Source organism: Pipra filicauda, unplaced genomic scaffold (genome assembly GCF_003945595.2).
Source record: "Pipra filicauda isolate LSUMZ 115617 unplaced genomic scaffold, ASM394559v2 scaffold53_size3534045_pilon, whole genome shotgun sequence".
Taxonomy (NCBI): Eukaryota; Metazoa; Chordata; class Aves; order Passeriformes; family Pipridae; genus Pipra; species Pipra filicauda.
In genome coordinates, this window is record NW_024104687.1 from 2251582 (window position 1) to 2272501 (window position 20920).

The 20920-nt window shown below is 44.2% G+C and overlaps 1 protein-coding gene across 1 annotated transcript in view; it reads left to right on the plus strand.

Moving 5' to 3' along the window:
* Window positions 1-20920, plus strand: part of TACC2 (transforming acidic coiled-coil containing protein 2) — a 129499-nt gene that overhangs the window by 41255 nt on the left and 67324 nt on the right. Inside the window, exons 6-7 of the mRNA XM_039387184.1 lie at window positions 8399-8524; window positions 14844-14975. Of these exons, the coding sequence (XP_039243118.1) occupies window positions 8399-8524; window positions 14844-14975 (258 nt within the window). The remainder of the gene's footprint in view (window positions 1-8398; window positions 8525-14843; window positions 14976-20920) is intronic.

Genomic DNA, 20920 nt, shown 5'->3' on the forward strand with positions numbered 1-20920 from the left:
CCCTGTATACACCATCCTGATGCTTTCTGGATTTCCCTTCCACCTAACTGTTCCCTGGGAGCCAGGGAAGGGCACGGCCATGCCGTGGGATGTCTCCCTCTCATCAGCACACTCTCTGCTCCAGCTCTGGCCTCGGGAGAAATCTTTTGCAAGGCTTTCCTTGGCAGCTCTTTGATCTGTGGCTGCCCCAGCCAGCCTGTCCCTGCCCCCTGAGAGCCACCCCTGCCCTGTCATTGTCTCCCCAGCCCTGCTGGGAGGTTGCTTATCTCTTGTTTCCCTCTTGCTTTTCAGCTTGTTTCCTCTCTCCTCCCCCAAGCCTTCTACTGAGGCAGGTCAGGCACACCTTAGCACGGTGTTCCTGGAGTTACAGCCTATCAGGTTCCCTGTGTTTAAGTAGCAGAGGGCACTGGGAGACAAGTTTTTGTGACAAAGGTGGGTTGAGATTGCCTCGCAGTAGGTGAAAGGGCTTTGGCACAGCAAGAGGCTAAGGAACAAACAGGGACAGGCGTGTTCCTTGAGACAAACGACCAGTTCATTCCAAAAATGCTGAATTTGGTTCTGTTAGCAGGAATACAGCTAGTCTGTCGCCACAGCTTTGTGCCAGACTGAAGTGCTGCAAGCAAAGAATATAAAAATTTATTTTAATGAATACTCCTCTCTCCAGGGTCTCCCTCCCCGTCGGGGCAGTTATACCTGCAGAAGCTATTTGTGAAATGGTTTCCAGATGACAAAAGAGGTTAATTCCCCCCAAAATGAGAGGGGGACCGAATGCTTGTACCTGTATCAAAAACCACAGTAACTTTTTCCATGGCAGGTTTCCTACTGCTTGGGAGGCGGGATACAAAAGAGATGCTCTCCCAGAAACTTTTAACTCTGAGATTCATCTGAATTCTTGCTGTCAGAGTAGGTGCTACAACCAAGTGAACCCTCCCTGCACCATGCACAGTGTTTGCCCCTCAATAAGCCAGACCTTGCAGCACAGGAGATGTTGGCAGTCTACATGTTTTTCAGCATTTTCATCCATTACAGTGTCTGATTTGGCATCTGGGGATCATTTGGTGTAGTCTTCTGTTTCCTGTGAAGGTTTCTGAATTGTTAAAAGCAGCAATGAGGACACTGAGGGGAAATCCCTATCTCCTGCTTCCAGACTAGATGGGCAAGTTCTCCTGAAACACACAATTTACCTGAACAAAAATCTGTTCCCTCCATTTGCTTATAGAAAAATCAGATAAGGGCTAGAAGGAGAAACAGTCCAAGAGTTAAAAAAAAATAAATAAATAAAAATTAAACACTGATGAATACTTTTTTCCCCCTGTGGCCCAGCTCTAAATTGATGCTTTGAGGGGTCCACCAGGTATGGTTACTGTACCCTAACATTAAAAGGAGATACACAGTCCTACTAGGGGCTGGACAGAGTTCTGAAGAAGAGGAAGTATTAGTTTTGTCACCCAAGGTGTGGTGGACGCCACAGTTGAAGAGTTTGGAGACAGGGAGTCAGATGGGAAACTAACTCAGCTAAATTAAATCTCTGTAATCCCGGCATTATATCTGGAATATCTCGATTGGGCATTTGGTAAGCAATGAATCTACTAACTCTCTTGCTGTGGGAGAGATATTATAGACATTTAACCTATAGTTATTGTATGGCCTGTTATAAACATGATAATGATCTCCCTGGGTAGAGACTCAATTAATTCCTTGGGTGCTGGCAGCTTGTTTATGCAATTTGGTGTATCTCCATGCAAAGACTTAATTACCTGTAAAGCCACTCTTTTGTGTTGTAATAAACCCATAGGAAACCTAAGAGATTAATAAGGGCACACAACTAATTAAAACTGCTCCATTTTTTCATAGGTACAGAAACTTATGAGAAAGAAGGTAGAGATGCCTGTAAGAAAGCAGGTAAAAGAATCTATAAGAAAGAAGGTAGAGAAAAGAAAGAAGGTAGTGATACCTGTAAGAAAGAAAGAAACCTATAAAAAAGCAGATTAAAAAAAAAAATCCATAAGAAAGCAGGTAAAGGAACCTATAAAGGAAGAAGATTAACCTATAAGAAGGCAGGTAAAGAAACCTATGAGGAAACCTGTGCGACTTTAGGGACTGGAGTTTAACCCAAGAATTAGACCAGGAACAAAGTGATTTTGTTTAGATTTAAACATATGTTATTTGTTTAGCTATAAACACGTAAAGTTTCAGTGAAAGTTGTCAAAAACTTTGCCTCTGCATCCTGAAAACATTTTAAAAAGTTGTCCTTAAAGTTGGGCCAAACACCATTCCTGCCTCCTGAAACTTCAAAAAAAAAAAAAAAAAAGTTGCCAAACGCATTTTAAAACGTTAGGAGCTATTTGCGTGTGCGTTAAGCCTTACACACACACACCGTAATTTAATCTCTCTCCACATCCACCCCTCCAGCAGATGGAAACTCCGAAATTCCACCGTAAAAAAACGGGAGGGGGGGGGGGGGGGGGGGGGGGGGAAGGGAAAAAAAAAAAAAAAAAAAGGGGAATTAAAACCCCACGTGGGAGCCGGTTTGGGGGGGGGGTCATGCTCCTTTTTTTTTTTCTTGTTTTTGCTCCTTTGTTCGCCGAGCTGGGACGCCCCGCATCCTCCCCCGGCGGCGCTCGGATGCCCCGGGGCGGCGGTACCGGCGGGGCGGGGGGGGACGGGACGGGGCGCGGCAGCCGCGCTCGCTCCGGCCTTTCCTCGGGGAGCCTCATGGGAGGAGCCTCCGAGAAGCAGCTCCAGGCTCCTATTCCTCGGTCTTTTGTACGCCCCAGAGCTCGCCCAAAAAAAAAAAAACAAACCCAAAAAAAAAAAAAAAAGCGGCGGCGGCCGGGAGCGGGGTTTTGTCGGAGCCGCCGGTCCCCGCCCGGGATGGTGGGAGTGGAGGGAGTTGGTGTTCGAGCGAGGGGCTGTGGCGGGGTGTTGTGTTGGAAGCGAGGATGACTGGGAGTAGGAGAGCTGGTGATTATTTCCTGGCGTTGGTAAGTAGACACTTGTGAGAGGAAAAGTTCCCCCCCCCCCCCTTTTTTTTTTCGTCTTCCCCTTTGAACAACTTTTCGAAACTTTTTCTCCTGCTCCCACAGCGCTGCCTCCAGCTCTGGGTGAGGATTAACTCTCCTTGCCCCCCCCCCCCCAAAAAGACTGGAGGGTTTTGTGGCTCCTGCCATGGTTTCTGGTTGGGTTTGGGGTTTCTGCTCGAGAAAGGAGACTCTGCGTGTGTGTTGTTTGTACCGGGAAACCTCTGCCTCAGGTTTACTAGCTGGAATTTGGAAACTTTGAAATTCTGCAGCAATGACATCAGGACGTGACCGAGAGCCCTTCCGAGGCTCTAAAAACTGCTCGGTGGTGACGTGATGGGCTTTTTATAATGGTTGACAGTTATTACAGCAAATATGCTTATTCATCCTGTGCAGGCGTGATTTATACTTCTGAGACTTTTATGTGGCTTTCTGTTGTCCCTCTTTTAGCTTGCAAAGGAAGTAGTGCTGTAACGTGTGTTTCAGTCCCATTAAGTGTTTTAATCTAGAATAATTGTGTTTGTTTATTGTATTAACTCAGCCTAAGTTTTAATGTGACCACAGTAATGTAGAACACTCAGGGAAAAAAAGAAAAAAATATTTTTTTCTATTTTATTGTTATGACTGATCAAATCGATGATCAATCTGTGTACGCATGTTACAGAAATCAAGGGCTTTCTAAGCAAGAAGGGTTGGGTGAGAATGGAAGTGCAGGCCCTCAGGTAACGTGTCACTAAACACCATCCCCTGCCAAGATAACTTCTCTATCTTGTCAGGATTTCCACAAGCAGTGCCAGAAAAGTATCATTTCTGAGAATGACTCTCCGTGGTCACGAGTCCGGATGCCCGACAGCAACAGCGCTCTCCTGCCCCAGCAGGTCATTTGGAATTACCTGCAGGGACTGCCAGCTGCTCTGCACCTGGTTTTCTGGGGTTGCTTCTCATAGGTGGGGTATTGCCTTCAGGAAGCCTTTTAAAAAACGCTTTCACGGCTCCAGAACGCAGTTTCTGCGTTTGTTTTGCTTTCTGATGTTGTTAGTGTGGAAATCTGCAGCGAGAGAAGGGAGTCCCTTGCTGCTGGAAGCGCAGCCTTGTGTCTGGAGCCGCGCAGCCGTGTGTTCCCACGAGGGCTGCAGACACTTTGGGAGGTGCAGGTGGTTCCTGCTGCTTGGCCAGGACGATGGCAGGTCCCTCCCTTGGGGTCAGGTGTGACTCAGGTGCTGCTCCAGCCATGCTGGGCTGGGCTGGCTCTCCTGGGTGCTCTGAGCACCAGCACCCAGACCTGTTCTGCCGATTGCTCAAGTCCCGCTCAGAGGAGGAGCATGTAAATCTCAGGCACTGGAATAATTCCCCCAGGAGCCAGTTTTGGTACCTGGGTGGCAATGTCTTTCTTCCATAAGCGTAGAAATGCTGCCATGCAAATCCTGTGCATCAAACCCCCCTGGATGACAGTGATTTTGTTTGCTTTTAATTAGCACATGCCAGTTCATCTCCTGGATACCTTCATTACTGAGTTTGCACAATGCCCAGCTCAGCCTGGCCGAGGTGTGCAGGAGATCCTGCAGCCTAAATACAAAGTGCTGATGTGAGGCACTTAAGGCATCGTTTCTTCTTCAGAGTACAGAAGGAATTTGAGAGATTTTTCTGAAATCATATGTACATAAATGCATAAGTAACTCTTTGGTTGGGCAAAAGGCAGCATGTTTCCCCAAACTCGATCTTTTGACTGTGAGTGTGCGTTTAGCTGGTAAGAGTAAAACCTCTGCTGTATCTATGCACAGTGACCAGCAAAAGTGACCCCCCCCCCCAGTCATCACCATGAGCTTTCAAAGCTATTGCAGGTGCTTGGACTTGCCCCGTGGGGATTTTTAGATTGCATGGATGTTGCCTTAGTTCACTGGGAAATAAAACCACACTTTCCATTTCAGTATTAGCATCTCATATTTTTCCTAAGATTCTGTTGATATTTGAATCAATTTTAAATTACTTCATAAGAAGTAGTGGGGGGGGGGGGAAAGGAGGGAGAGAGAAGGGAAAGAGTTTTTTTTTTTAATTTGTAATCCTTTGCTTGTATCTTATGTAGCACTTCTGAGCTGCTTCCTGAATAAGTTTAGTTTTAGTTCCTAATACCAGTAATGTTGATTTCTGATATAAGAAATAGCTTCTTACCTCCTTCTCCACTAAATCATAGTGACAGGAGCCCCAAAATTCATGAAAATACTTCTAAAGAACAGAAATACCAAAGGTGCATAGTCTTACAGGTTTTTGTTGGATTTTCTACACATAAAGTTTATTCCAGTGAGTGTGGCTAAAGTATTAGCAACAAAATAAAGTAGGAGAAGATAAAATGATTACTAAGAAGGAATTAATAAAATGGATCAAATTTTATGAGGTATGATGTGTTTGAATGAATGAATTTCAACTGATGTGGGTGCTGCTAGATCTTTTTCCTTTCCGAAGGATTGCAGTGCAAGAACTCACCAGAAATAGCAAATCCTCTCAATATTTCCCTGGGATTGATTAATATTTTTTCTTATGTATGGGTAAACTGAGGCTTTAAAAAATTGACTCTTTGGCCCAGGTTATTAGAAAGCCAAGTATGAACTGTGGAGGATTTTGTCTGTCTGACTTGCTGTACCCAGTGAGAAACATCTTGTGTCTTGAAGAAAACAAAATAGGGAGTGATGAGAGCACTGAGAGCTCAGTCCTGCCTTGCAGTTGTTGGTGCCATTTTCCTGAGATTTCTGGAGTAAGAGCAGGATCTATAAATCTTACCATTATCTCATTAAAAGCAACCAAATGTTTGGGACTAGGAGATAGCAGAGTTTGAAATGCATATTGGTTTCCCTTGGAGTGAACTTGGAGCTATTGTTGACTGTTCAAAGGGAGCCACATCCAGCTCTCCTGATTGGAAAAACATGGACAGGGAGTAAATGCCAAGACCTGTAGCTGCCTTCTGTCTCCAGCACCAGTGTCAAAGTGCTTTGAAACTTTCCTATGAAGTTAAGGGGTTTAAGGTTTGCATCTCATGGTTGGAAGCAGGAGAGCAGCAAACAGACCCACCAGAACACCCAGCCCTCGCTGCCTCTGTGTCCACATGTGCCAGATTGTGTTTCTGTACATATCTTTCTGCCTTGGTTTGAAACCTTCTTACATAGACCTGCTGTGTTTAGACAGAAGAAATTACAGATTTATGCAGTTATTTCTCATTCATTCATTGGGATTTAATGACTGGTATGGGTCAGGCTTTGCCTGAAACTTGTTATTTGCATACCTGCCTCCTAACAGTGACTTGGAAAATCTCTTTTCAAGGATAAGTAGAGGCCTCAAAAGTGAAATTGTGAAACTCAAGAGCCTAAGGACACTTGATGGGCAGTGTCTTTCACTTCTGACACACTAATAACAGATTGAACCCTTCGGTCTTTGGGCTGAATTTAGTGTGCCTGCTGCAGCTGTTGGTAAGCAACTGCTTATTAAACTGTGAGGTATTTTCCTTTGAAAAGTATTTCAGTCATGCTTGTCATAAGTAGAATTTGGAAGTAATTTTGTGCAGATCCTCTTCCAGGCTCGACCCAGAACTCAGGCAGCAGAATGGAAAAAGCTCATGGCATTTTTACAGAGAAACAAATTGGCCTAAAAGGCTGGTGGGGGCAGAGGACTGACAGCAGGGACCTGGTGGCGGGTGCCCGTGAGCCCAAGGGTTGTGATGCCCAGGAATGTCAGTTGTGGAACTAGTTTGAGCAGCTTTTGGATGGCTTCATTGTTCCTGTGGCACAGAGCAGGGTGGCTTGGAAAGGAGGAGCTTTGCCATCACCTCCCCAAGCCTGGGTTTCAGGTTACCTTGTCCACGGACCAGGGAAATCGCTGTCCGGGAGTTGGGTGTGCAGGAGGTGTGATGGTGGTGGACAAACACTTCACTTGCTCACCAGACTGGGGCACACCTGCTCCTTTTACTCATTATGTATGTAAAAAAACCAAATTGCCAAGTGCTGTTGTCAAGATCTACTTTCTAAACACTCATTTTAAGGCAAAGCAGAGGGGACACCCCAGTTTGTGCTGTATCTGCAACTCAGCAATGAGTGAAAAATGGTCCCTTTATGATAATAAGCCAGAGGACTTTAGAACTTTGGCTCAAAGTTTCCTGCAACAGGCTGAGCCCTCAGGTGTGGTTAAACCAGAGAACATGTGGGCAGTTGATGGCTCAGCATTGTAATTGTTTTTCCCACGTGAACATGTTACAGAATCCTTTAGATAAAATATAGGAAGTGTGAGTATATTCAGATGGCAGCAAACACTGACATTATTATAGTGAAGTTTAACTCTTTGTTATGTTCTTTGATCCAGAATTAAACAGGAGTAAAAAGTCATACTGGTTCTTTGGATTTGAAGTTAGGCAACGTAGTAATCCTTTAGTGTTAAAGCTGAGTTTTGTGATTTAGGGCTTTTTATTTTTAAGCTGAAATCTCAAATGCTGAGCGATAGTTTTAAGTTTATGCACCTCAAATCCATCTGTGTACGGTACAATCCCTCTATGTACAGGATTTTATTCACTTGGTAGTACAGGAAACAACATGGACATGAGGAGGTTCAGTACAGCATGAAATTGGACCCCCAACTTAATGTCACACTTTATGGTTTACAAAAAACTTGAGGATTTTGTTGAGTTTTAGGGAAAACTGATGCTTCCAGGGCTCTGATCTCTGGGTGGCCACATGGCAAAGTCAGGTTGAAATGGGCAACCAATACATTGTTTTCAGGGGTTTCCCATGGTTTGGTGTCTCTTAAAAACAAACCAACCACCTTCTTCAGCAAGGCTCCATTCCTTATTGATTCAAGGGTGTGTTTCCAAATTGTTTTCTTTTAGCCATGAGGTGCTTGCTGGTACTCAGGGGCACCCTGCTTTCCCTAGGAATGGGTCAGAGCAGGGTGTGTGTGTGCTCCCTGCAGCACCCAGGACACCTTTGACTCTGTGCCCCCACTTAAGAGCCCCCCCAGCTTCAGGTGAAAGCCAGCCTTGAGCTCCTTGAGTGTTACGTGGTCTCAAAGGCAGGAAATCTTATAATTTCTCTTGTTCAGCTCAATTTCTCTTTCACTTTTCATAATCAGAATCAAAATGGGGTTAATTTGCTGCTGGATTGTACTGTCTCATTGCTCCTGCAGTTGTGACTCAGACAAAAATCCAGAGACTTCAGTGCTGTGGGAACAGCAGGGCTGTGCACAAAAGCAACTTATATTAAAAATGCCAACTTTTGCTGCCTTCCCTAACACGAGTTAGCACAGGCATGTTCAAGTCTGGGGGTTCAAACAGCAAATTACAGTAATTCTGCAATAGCTCAGACCTCTAAAAGTGCCTTTTTCCCTGTCTTTTCTCTCTGCAGCCCTCCTGGGCCAGGTGATGATACACAGTTGGCTTCTCCCCTCGACCCTTCCGAGCAACCCTTTGCTGTTCCTGTGGCGTCTGGAAATGTTGGCCCCGTGGGTGCTGCAGAGCTGACTCCAGACAGGTACTGTCCAGGGCCAGGCCCTGGAGCTGGGGGAAGTGGCTGCACCTGCTTGCTGCTGTGGGTGTCTTAGTGCTGCCCAAGGAACTGCTCTCACTCTCCTTGGATGGACAGATGTCTGTGCTGGCTCTGCCTGCAGCCAGGGGAACATCTGTCAGCAGAAATCTGTGTCAGAATTTACATCCCCCCTTATCAAAATCTTCAAAAGAAGATGCTGTTTACCTTTCCCTGTAACTGATCCTTTGTCCGTGTTCTGTAATTCTGAGAATTTCCTTAACAGGATAATGTTGATTATAATGCAGGCCCTGATTATTATTATTCAGGTATCTCATCTCTGTTGGACTCTGACCTTTTTGTCTGCCTTTGCTTGCACTGAGAAGGGAAACTGTTGCTTTATTTGTGCTGGTGGCAGTGGGGTTGTCAGGATCTTTGGGCACATAAACTTGTCTTAACTGCCAACAATAGAGGAAGCCTCGTAGGGTGTGTGTACCCTTCAGTCACTGGGAGTTCAGTGGAGTGTAAACATACACAGTATATTTAAGCTAGCATTAAATTTGTTAGCTGAAGTCACAATAATGTGTCATCAAAGGCAGAAGGGACCTTGTGTGGTTTGCTCAATCCACCTTAAAAGCTGGGTGACTTTGCTATTTAGCCCATACTGGTTTGCCACCAGTCCCCAAGCTGGTTAGTCACTGGCTGAGTGAGTCTGTGAGAAAGAAACTTTTTCCTACACTTGGAGTAAGATGATCTAGAGAAGCTTACAGTGGGAAGCTAATGATGTGGATTTCTTCCAGTTCTTGTAAGTTTTTACTCAAAGAGCTGTGTTTCTTTGTTTTTAACAAATGTAATTGGATTACTGATTTTTTTTTTTGTGGATTCTGGTTTTTTTCTGCTAATGGATTGTTGGCCATAGTAGTGAGGCACTCAGAAAAGGGTGAGCAGTAATTGAGGTGGAGCTGTGAGCTCCTTTCTGAATGTGGAGGCAGGAAAAAAAGGCTAACACCAAAAAGTGCCAGAAAGATTTATATATACTCTCTGGACCACAGACTAAAATAGAAAATTCTGTGCCCTTAGGGTGAAAGTTTGCTTTTTGCATAGAAAAAGGCACACCAGCTGTCTGTGATTAAATGCCACCTTAGGAAACATTTAGGGAGAGCAATCTTCAAGTGTTTTAATTCACTGCCTCTTGTAAACCTCATGAATTCACCCTGTTCACGTTCTCACCTGAACCTGGAATTTCAAGTTAATTATATTACATCTTTTCTTTTGATGTACTTCATAACTTCTGTCTTTAAAAGGTTCTCTTGTTGGTGTCTGACAGTTATTCTGGGGGTTCCTTGCCCCATCCCAGCTGCACAGGCTGCGAGTGCTGGTGCTGAGCTGTGGTTGCCCCATCCAGAGTGGCTGAGCCCAGCGGGGGTGAGGGCACACAGACTGTGCAACAGCTGCAGGATCTGGCTCTTGTCTCCATATCCTGACCTTGAGGGAGCTGCCAGGATTTTTGCAAGGGTTCAGCACTAAAAAGTTGCAAACCAGGGATATTCAGTGTGGATGTAGGTAGTTTTCCAGTTAGGAAAGTGAGAGAGAAATAACCTGTGGTCAACTGGAGTGAAGCTGGCTGTAGTAGTTCTTCTGTGTTTGTTTGTTTAATTCTTTTGTTTATTTTCTAAGTGCTGCACAAGTCAACTCTTGTCAGTGTTGTTTGTTTTTCTTACTCTTTTGTTTTGCATCGTTGTTCAGCTTCCTATATAAAAGCCTACCTGTTCTCCTTGCACCTGTCTTTCCTGTCCAGGGTGTTGTTGCTTGCCAGCCTTCTCTTTGCAGAGATGTTTCCTGGTATCCCAGCAGTAGAAACCCAGTAGCTGCCACGTGTGCCCACCCCCAGGTGCAGCTGGTTGGCAGAAGAGGGGTTAAATCAATGCAGCTGGACCCCTGCTTTGGCTCCTGTGGGTGCAGTCATGGTGCTACTTTATCCCTGTGGGAACAGCACTGCTGATTTCTCAGTGGTTTGGTCAGACCTGAACTGGTAACAACATGATGTTGGTAGCAAATGAGAGTAGTACTCTTAAAACACATGGGATTATGCTCACAACAAGGATCAGCAATAGCAGGACTGGGCTTTTCTTATCCAAGAGCTTCAGTGATATTTGTTGTGTTGTGTCATCGCCTTATCCCTCATCAGCTTATTAACCTGCATGATGGAGCAGTTTATTGCTTATATAGGTAAGGTGATCATATTGAAGCCATTCCTTTTTGTCATTTTATGTAGAAACGATGCACCACTGCTTTTCAATATGGCTGGATAATATTCTGTAATGCAACACATGTGATGTCTCCATGTGATGCCTCCTGGGTACCTCTGCACTAGACTTTGGAGATATTACCAGGGCTGCTGAATGGCATGATGTTTATTCCAGTCTGTCTGCAGTAAAGTGCAATTATAAAGTGTTTCCCCCAACATATTTAGTTATTTACTAATCAGTTCCCTTTGTTTCTGTGTATTTCCCCATCCCATGTATTTCCACACCACGTCAGGGGTGGCACATAATGCAGATGGTGTGTGCACTTTGGCAGGGAAAAACAATGGTGCGTGTAAGGTGGGGGTCAGTTTGTGCTAAATGGCTTCCAGATGGCAGGGCATGGTAAAAGATCAGGCTGTCTCTCCATCTGTCCAGTCAAGAAACTGTATCTTTGTTTTGCTTTTTGAGGATGACTGTCTGCCTCTCTCCTGCTGATAACTTATTGATCAGGGGCAACATGGTATCACCTGCCCGGTAAGATTTTATTCACTGTATCTACAAAGAAGTACCCTGAAAACAATTAGGTAAAAAGTTCATTGGCTGTTCTGCCAGCATTTTTGTTTAGCAATGAAGGGCCAAGATGACTCTGATTTGCCAGTACACGTTGCACTAGGAGAAATTTTGGCTAGACACGGCTTTCTCTTTAGGCTGCAGGTGCAGAGCTCTGCAACAGGACTTCTGTGTTATATAAGGAATGTTTGGGTTGGAAAGGCAGAGAAGGCAAATGAGTGCCCCAGCTTTACGAGACCACAGCTCAGCTCTGTGGTTAGAGGTGTGAAACATTTCTGAGCTGTGTTTATCTGTTCCCTGCAACTTCCTGCCTGTGTCATGGGGAAAAAACCCCAAACCTGCAAATGCCCGGGAAAAAAAAAGGCAGCTTGGAAAGCACTTGCTGCATGAGTTTTCTTTATGATCAGGCCATAGCTAACAGGCAGGGCAACTCACTCTTGTCCCTTCCTCATGCTAAGGAAAGCTTCTGCTCTTGCATTTAATCTCCAGCTGAGGCTGTGGAGCTGCTGTGGCCTTTAGTCCAGCCCAGAGAGAGTTGTTGCAGCTCTGTCTTGAATACTGGGGAACAGAAGCTGTTCTGAACCTGAGTTGACAATACAAAATCTTGAATTCCCCTGCATCAACCTCTGTCCCAGCTCTTTTTGTGCACATTAAGCTGTCACAGGGAATTTGTAATCAGTGATGATGTATGCACCAGAAGCTGTATTGCTTTGTCTGCAGATGGACCTTTCCTGGCCACGCAGTTCACAGCCTGTGGAGTTGTGATGCTCTGGGGCACCACGGGTAGGCAGAGGTACTCCGGATTATCTGTACACACAGATAGTCAGAAAGTGACTTTTCAGGTTTACTTAAACAGAGATGGTGCTTGAAAATGTTGGTTTCCAATCAGCTCAACTCTACAGGATAAAGACTGGTCAATGTATAGTTCATTGTGCACGGGGAAGACTTGGCCCTTTTGGTAGTATTCTTGCTACACCCATTAGAATATTACCAGTTGGGAAATAAGTTTGACAGAAAACCTTGTTTTAGTAGGAGCTGTGGAGAGGCTTTAGTGTAGCCACTTCATGTCTGAGCTGATACAAATACTGTGACTTGATATGTGTACCTGAGTTGATGCAGTCCTAGGTTGGAGAGTTTAGAGTCTGTGTTTTGGACAGGGTTGCTGTTCTGTGCTACCCTACCTCATTTTTTGCAATCTGAACCATTTCTGAGCTGCTCTGCTCCTGCTTGTCCCCTAAGAGCTCACTGTGGGCAGCACCCATCTGCAGGTACTGCCCAGTTGAGGATGGGCAATAATCAGGAGCTCTGTGCTGCTGCAATTCTACCTGCAAGCCCTACTGAGCAGTGCCAAAGTAATGATGTGGCAATATTAGCCCCAGACTGGTGTGATTAGTCTCACAACCTGCTTTTCATGGCCTCGCCCAGCACTTCTTGGTACTGTGGATCCCTTCCCAGAGAGACAGCACAAGCAAGGCAGCTGAGGCTTGGCAGGAGTGGTCTTTGTGGGAAGCCAGTATTTGATGGTGTAAATGAAGCTTGGAAAGATGAAAGGAAATTAGCTGTGGATTTTAACACATACAGCACAGTAGCTCATGAAAGTAAGCCCTGTGCTTTGTGAAGGCCAGGGAGCAGAGCTCTTATAAAAATGCTTGTGTGTTGATAGCAAGTTTTGCTATAGCGGTAGGAATGACATTCGTTAGTCAAACTGCACATCTGAAAATTGTTTCATTTTATGTGGAAAGACTTAGAGGGGGAAGCTGAAGGGCTGCAGGTGGTCATTTGGGCCTGTGTGAGGAGTGTGGGTGAGAAGGGAACAGGTGCTGCTGTAAGCAGGTATCTGGGACGGCTTTGTGTCCACAACACCAGGGCCATAATTTTGTATGCCTTTGGTGCTCTTGCTTGGCTGGGCCCTCTTGTGAATTGTTTGGGTTTTGCAATTCTTTGTTTCCTCTCCAAACAGATGTTCAGCATTCGCTTATTTTTAGCAGTTTACTTTTTTTGCCTTAAAATCTTACTTTCACTGCTCTCCGTGTGCCCCTATATAGTCACATCGCCTTAGTATAGATGGGATGCTGTTGCTATATTAGGACAAAGACATTTTTAGCAAAGGACAAAGGCCTTTGCATGAAAAAGGAAACAGCTTGCTTTGAAATCATTATTTATTTGTGTTACCTTGATGTGACTGAAAATATAGGATGTCAGTGTCAGGCCAGTTTGGATAAACTGGGGAAAGGGAGGGAGGAAGGAAGGAGTGAGCGTGTAAAGCAGAGATCATTTCTTAGAAGCAATAACTGTAATTATCCAATATGGCACAAAGCAGCTTCATGGTTATAAGCTAATTAAGGTAAACTACTCTCAGAAAGAGCTTTGGTGATCTCAGTAACTTAGTGCACAAGCACTTTGGGAAATACCTGTTCTCCTGCTCGTCTGTGTTGTAACTAAAGTTAGGGATGTGGTTTAGGCTTGTCCTTTGTATGCTTGGTTCTAAAGAGAGGAACAGCCTGTTCCTGAACCTCACTAACTCTTAATCAGTAACACAATTTAATCTGCTTTCTGCAGTTCCATTGTAATTAATTACTGGGGGAAGGGGAGAGAAAACTTTAAAAGGAGTGGCTAAGATAGCTGTTTATATTTAGTTCAGGAAACCTAAAAGAAGCTGCTCAGCCAAGGCCTGGTTCCATCAACTTTTCCATAAACACTTGTGTCTGTATCTCTGGAAGCAGAAGCTGGCAGGAGGGAGGCTGCTGTGTGTGGCTACCCCAGGATGTCTGTGTCCCTCTGGTATGTCAGAGGTGCCCTGGAAGGGACAGTGTGGCGTGACAAGACCCTATGCTGTGTCTGCTTTTGAGACATGAAGTCATTGGTTATTTAGTTCTTTTTCTGTCAGTGGTTTAATGAGCGTGGCCAAGACCAAGGGGAGCAGGGTGGTTACTGTTCTTCTTCTGAGTTTGGATCTTGTGGGACTTGTAGGAATTAACAAATACAGCAGCATTACAGTCCTGTAATCTTAACATTCGTGTAATGAGTTCTGGGATTATTATGTATTTGGCTTTACAGCATAGGGAGAGCTCTTAAAGTAAGAGAATTTTTTAGTCCCAAATTTTGGTGTTTTTTTTTTTTTCTAAAAGACAAGTCAGTTAATTGAATGTTTAAATTCTACACTGAGGAGAAAGGGCTGTGTGAGAACTGCAAAGCAGTCATTAGTGATTTATTTATTTTACTGATTTCATATACAGTTAAATTCCTCTGGCACTTTCTCTTATGGTCTGCAAGAGCTGTCAAAACTTTGCAGTATTACTGATTACATGGTCATCTGAGCAATTAAGTGAGATAAGGTTTGTAGGAATAAGTAATTTGTGGGAGGTGGGAGAGAGATGGAATTTGGGAGGGGCTGATTTGCCCCTTAGAGCTCCTTATAGATCCAACCAAAGTTCATCCTTTAAGGAGGCTTCACTAAAGCTTCATGGGCACTTCTGAAATTTGTCAGCTTATTTTTAATAATTGTTTTGCAGCGCTTCCAAGCCTGACAGCTGCAAAGAAGTTGATAACCACGTTTCTGAGGATGAACCTTTGGCTGCAGCCCCTGGTGATGATGTAGAACTGCCTGCTCAAGAAACCGAGGGTTTCACAAGGGAAAAAAAGAGGTATTGTGTTATTTCATATCTTACAATGCATTTCCATGTCTGTACATCTTTTGCTTAAGAATTGTTACTAGTGTGAAAGAGGCTGAACAGCTTTATCAGGTGTTTTGTGGAGTTGTATGAACGCTTTGCTGCGAGATTTTGAATCCAAATGTTAGACTACCAAGACCTGCCTAATTCACTATATTTACTCGTAAATACCAGAAGAGGGAGCTTGGGCTACACTGGTTATTACTATGCTGATCTTTCCTGCTGTTTTTAAATTAATATTTTTTAAGTTTTTTTTTTTTTTTTTTACCAATATTTTCCTTTCTGGAGGTTCAGTTTTGGTGTTTTGTTTGGTTTGGGTTTTTTTGGTGAAGCTGTGCAGGATCAGGTTGTATTCAAAAGGACTGATCAGCTCATTCCCCTTCAGATTCTGCCAGCATCTTCCCCACCTCACACTATTGATTTGCATTGTTGTTGTCAGTAGTGAAGGAAGAATAAATGTTGTATTATCTTGATTTCAAAGTTAAGTGTTTCACCACTTCAGGTGTGCCTTGGTTGTTGCCATAGTATTTGATAGATGGCCTAGTGCACTTTTTGCTTGGAAAACCCCCAAAATGAGTCATAGAACCATAGAATGATTTAAGTTGGAAGGGACATTAAAGATGATCTGGTATCAGCTCTCCCATCTCAAATATAGTCGAGACAAGACGTGTTTGGATATTCAAGTCAGAGCTTCAGCTGACGCCTGTCTGTGGGTGATTAACCAGTCTGCTCTTGTGGCTTGGCAATAAAGGCCTGCCCTTATTGTGACATCTATTAATGGAAAAGGTCACAGCACAGCTGAGAATATGAAATGGGCCCTCCCTGGAGAACAGCATTCTCCACCCCACCAATACAGACTGGCAGGTTGTGACAAGTAGGATACAAGGCAGGAGACACCACGGGAAATACAGTTATTCCACTAAAGCTCTGTTCAGAAATGTCAAAAGATGCTGCTGTCAGCAGGAGGATACTCTGAATCATGAATTAAAATGTTCACAATAGACATGTTCTGCTGTGGAACATTAGCAAATGCTGCTGAAAAGACTACCCACAGTATAACATCTAGGAGACGTGTTGCTTAACTATTTGTTCTGAACTTCTGATTACTTTGATCAGAAAATGGTGTCCTGATCTTTAGTGTGTGTGCTGCTGTAACACAAGCCAAACCTTCTGGATAGTTTTCCTCCACAATACTGCACTGGACCCACATTGGTGGGGAACACAAGGGTTCGAAGGCCTGTTTTGCACCAGTATGCAAGTTCTGGAGAGATTTTTCTGAATTGAAGGGTAGATACAATGACCATTCTCTAAAACTTGAGAGAAATGGGCAGGTGAGGTTGTAAGTTAAGAGATATTCACCCTGAGATGTTGGCTCTTTCCAGAGAATCATCCAAAATTGTTCAAACTGGACTGAATTTCACATTCTGTGAGTGCTTTAGTGTAGTCACAGATGACTGTTGTTTACAGATCCAAATTGAAACCACCAAAACACACGGTATTTTTTTTCCCTTTTCACTAGAATCCAACTTCAAGGAGAGGAGAAATAATTTTAGAACTCTACAGGCAAGCAGAGCTGCTGTGTTCACATATTTAGATTGGCTTGGGCCTCTGAAGTTTCTGATTTGTTTTGATGTCAGTGTAGTGTGTTTAATAATGTGTGCGTAAGAAACTCTTGGATAGGGTAAACAATGGTGTAATTAAGTAGAATCATAGAATCATCCAACGGTTTGGGTTGGAAGGGACCATAAAGACCATCTCATTCCACCTCCTGCCATGAGCAGGGACACCTTCCACAAGACCAGGTTGCTCCAAGCTCCTTCCAGCCTGGCCTTGAACACTTCCAGGGATGGGCAGTCCACAGCTTCTCTGGGCAGCCTGTTATATTAGCAGAACTGCTTAATGCAGAATTAAAATCCAGCCTAGGATGTCAGTAACCCAAGCTGGACACTGAGAATAGTGGTCTTATCACCCCCAGACTCCTCCTCCAAATCTGAACTTGTGTGTTTGTTCTTTTTTGTAACATGAACACAAGACTTTGACAGATTTTAATGGAAATTAAGATGCACACAGAGGTGAGAATTAAGAGTTTTCTGTGGGACAAAAGATAATTCTTGCATCCTCTTGAAAAGCAAATCTATTACTGTCCAAATAGCTGTTTGCTGTTATAATCAGCCCATTATGTAAATACTTCTGAGACTGTCTTGCATTTTTATGTGATTCATGTGTATCAAATCAGCCATGGAAAATAATAGTCTGCAAACTGAGTTATGTTTCACTTTGTCACATTTATGTCAACTGCCTGGCAAGGTGCTGACCTTCTGCAAAGGCTGTGCCACTGCACCACCTTCTGCAAAATGGATCCTTGAGGCATTTCAGCCTCCTCTGTGATTGTCATGGTCACATTATGAACTGTGTCACAGACACTTTATAATTTGTGCTCAAATTGCTATAGAGACTAAGTGGTTCTTTATGGGAGCCCTACAGACAGAGCTGGAAAGGCTCTGAAGGCTGATCCATCCCTGTATCCTGGAAGGAGGAGAGATGGATATGATCTGTTCTGCAGGGTTTGTGCATGTCCTCACCTGTAGCCTCAGTACCTGCTTTCAGAGCTACACCTGTGATGTTCCATGTGGCTGATGGGAATGGAGAGGTGGGACCTCCTTGTTGTCAGACATGGGGCCAGTTTTCTTTCAGAAGCTAAACCAGACTGGAGTCAGATCATTCTGAGAGACTCTGGATAGACAGGGAACTTCTGCTGATCTCTGAATCTCTGAAATTAAATACACATTTCTGTCTTACCTAATTATCCTGAAATGAGCATGGAACCAATTGGAAGCACAGCAACAAAATTCTTCTGAAAGCAAAAAGTCACAAGTCTGTACAGAAAACTCTGCTTTCTGTGTTGTTGGTTTCCAAAATGTTTCATAATGCTTCTCTGGGAGGAAGCAAAGCTGAGCAATTGGTGTCACGCTGAAAAACAGGGTAAGCTTGATAACTTCTGGGTTTTATTTGATTGATCACGTGTTGAAAACAAGTTTTCTGCTTTTGCAGAGGCTTAGTGTAAAACTTAGAAAAGAAAAATCAATGTATTGCCTTTGTTTTTGACCAATGCTGATAATCCTAGACTGAGTTGCTTTTAATGATGTAATCAAAACCAAGAAGGGATTTAAAAGCATAACGTTTTTTTTCCTTGGGGAATTCAACCCTTTTGAAAGGAATGTGTTACTACATTAAGTTTACAAGTGCACTGGGCAAGGAGGAGATGGGAAATACAAGTGAAGGATACAAATGCAATGTCAAGGCCTCTTTCTTTCCAAAGTGTGGAGGTTTGCAGTTTTTGGGGGCTTTGGGGATATTTGGGGGTTTTTTTGGAAGAAGGTATAGTTCTGTGAGTTTTATGTTTATTACATGAACTGGATAGTTATATAGTTCTAGTGTGTGTCTTGACTGGTGCACAAGTGAAGTGATTTATTTTTTTTTTTTTATAAGAGCAACAGAATGAAAGGCATTGAAATGAAATTGTTTAGGTCTTGGAAACTAAAACCCAAGGAGTTTTGTCGAGGCTTTGTGGCTGATGTCGTGAAAGGCACTTACCATCTTCTCAAATACAAAAAATAGATACCTTCCACATAACCAGCCAGTCTGTAACAAATGGACAGGAATGAGCCACACTCCTGCTCTTCATCCATTTTCTCCACTCCAGGTTTTTAAAGGAGATTGTCTCCTGAGTGATGTGTTCCCAACTGCTCAGCCCCAGGCAGGAGGATGCTTTGTGTTGCTCAGTGTAGATCTCTTCAGCCTATTACTGAGTAATAGCATCAGCTCCTGGGATGTCTGCTGTATTTCGAGCCTAGGACATTGTGGACTAAGTGCATTTTCTTGTAACTGATTGTGAGACTGCTGTGGTGGGGTCCTCAGGCAAGGAACTGGATCCTTCAGGCTTCTCTGGGTGAACCCATGATTGAGGGGGACAGTCCTGTGTATTTGCTGGGCAGGGTGCCCAGAGACCCCCATGCTATGTGCTGGCCAAGGGCAGCTTCCATAAAACAGCAGCAATTCAACAAATAGCTCCCAGGAACTGCATTTTTTAGAGGCAAAGCATTAATGGGTGCTTGACAGAAGTGGGAAATGTCACCTGTTTTGTAACCATGTCTTTGTTCAGAATTTGGGCTCTCTGGGGCGTTCTGCTTGCATGTTTGCTCAAAGAGAGCAATTATTGGTGTGTGTTGTGAAGCTTCTCTCAGTGTGTGGTGGTGGACAAAAGGGCAGTGGCAGCCCCCTGTTTGCTTGTTATTACTGTGTATTTTACAGGTTCCCTCAGGCAATATATGGTAATTTCCTTGCTGCTAGAACAGGTTCAGCAGCGTGAAAATGGATGTGTCATTACAGTAATTAATCCATCCACAAGGAGTTTCAGAATGGCATTGATCATCTTGCATTTTACAGAACACTAGAGATTCAAGACAGAGATTACACACCTGACTTGGGTTGCTGTTCCTTGGCACTGTGGCAAGCTCTGAGGGTGCCAGAGGACCTGACACTGCCAGGAGGGTGGAGGGCTTGTAGGGATCACCTCTTGTCCTAGTGCAGGTAATACATGGGCTAGAACTGTTGAGCCAGGTGTACTTTGTATTTCTCAGTAATCACTGTTATGCTTAAATATGGCCTGTGCTTTTGGGGCGCTCTGCCCCCTAATGCTAAATCTTCTAAACACAAAAGCAGAAAGAAATGCTTGAAAAATACTGGAAATACTTCAAGTTTTTGTTAACTCTTTTGAAATCACGTTGAAGCTGTGAGCTGACTTCTTTAAGGAAGTCATTTGTCCGCCCATCCTTGGCAGCCACAAGCAAAGAATTGCACCAGGTGGGAATATTGTTCTTGCCTGATTTTTTTTCATCCTGCATTTTCATAACGTGATTCTTCACTCAGACCCTGAGGCCAAGAGACCTTTGGATTCTGCTTCCTGAAATCTCCTGCTGCAAGGTGCCCCTGGAGAGCCTTATCCACGCTGATCTCATCAGCTGAGGGCAGGTCCTTGAAAGTCCTTAAAAATGTCACTCCCCTCCTGGCATGAGGCAGCTGCTTTCCTAACAAGCCTGGCTCCAGCTGTCACAGGGATCTTACACCTTGGGATGTTTAAAGGCTTAGAAAGAAGCATGGAAGTAAGATGAGATGCTGTTGTCTGTGATGGTGGTTCTGCAACTCCAGCATGTGGAAATGTCAACAGAGCTTTGAGCATTTGGCTCGTGGGCATGGTCTGCAGAGGCATATTCAGCAATAAAAACAGACTCTCTCATTTGGTGTGGTTGTACTTGTGGTCCCAGCCTAAAACCCATTTGGAAAGCAGGGGTTTAAAGTTTTGTTTGTGACCCAGTGAATTCAGGCCTGCTCCTTACAGTGTTGGCACAGCACAGACAAAATCCAAAACTGAAGTGTCTGTGCCTCAGCAGGAGGGGAAAGCCAAGGAGCAAATGAAGAACTGCATGAAGGGAGGTGGATGAAGAGTTTTTCACAGAGGTTTGGCTGCCCTTGAGCCTTAAGTTGTGTCAGCTCTGCAGGTCTGTGTGGTTGCAGACCCCTCGCTCCTTCTGGGAGATCCCCACACAGCCCCCCTGGAGGGAAGCACCCACACCCAGGGCTGTGCTCAGCTCTGCAAACCTCAGCCCCCTCTTTGCATGGCTCCTTGATTTCATAAAACGCTTTTGGACGTGGAATCTCGTGGGGTGTTCAGTTCTCACGTTGCTGATGGTGATTCACTGCTGACCTCTGAAAGGCTGCAGCCCCCCCGGCATCCTGAGCAGCACCGGGCAGGGGCCTCTTTTGTTATCCTTGCAGTGGGCTTCCCATGCTGGAATTTCAATAACTAAGCAGGCATTTTGGTTATTCATAACTCTTGATGCCATTAATCTCACTTGCAA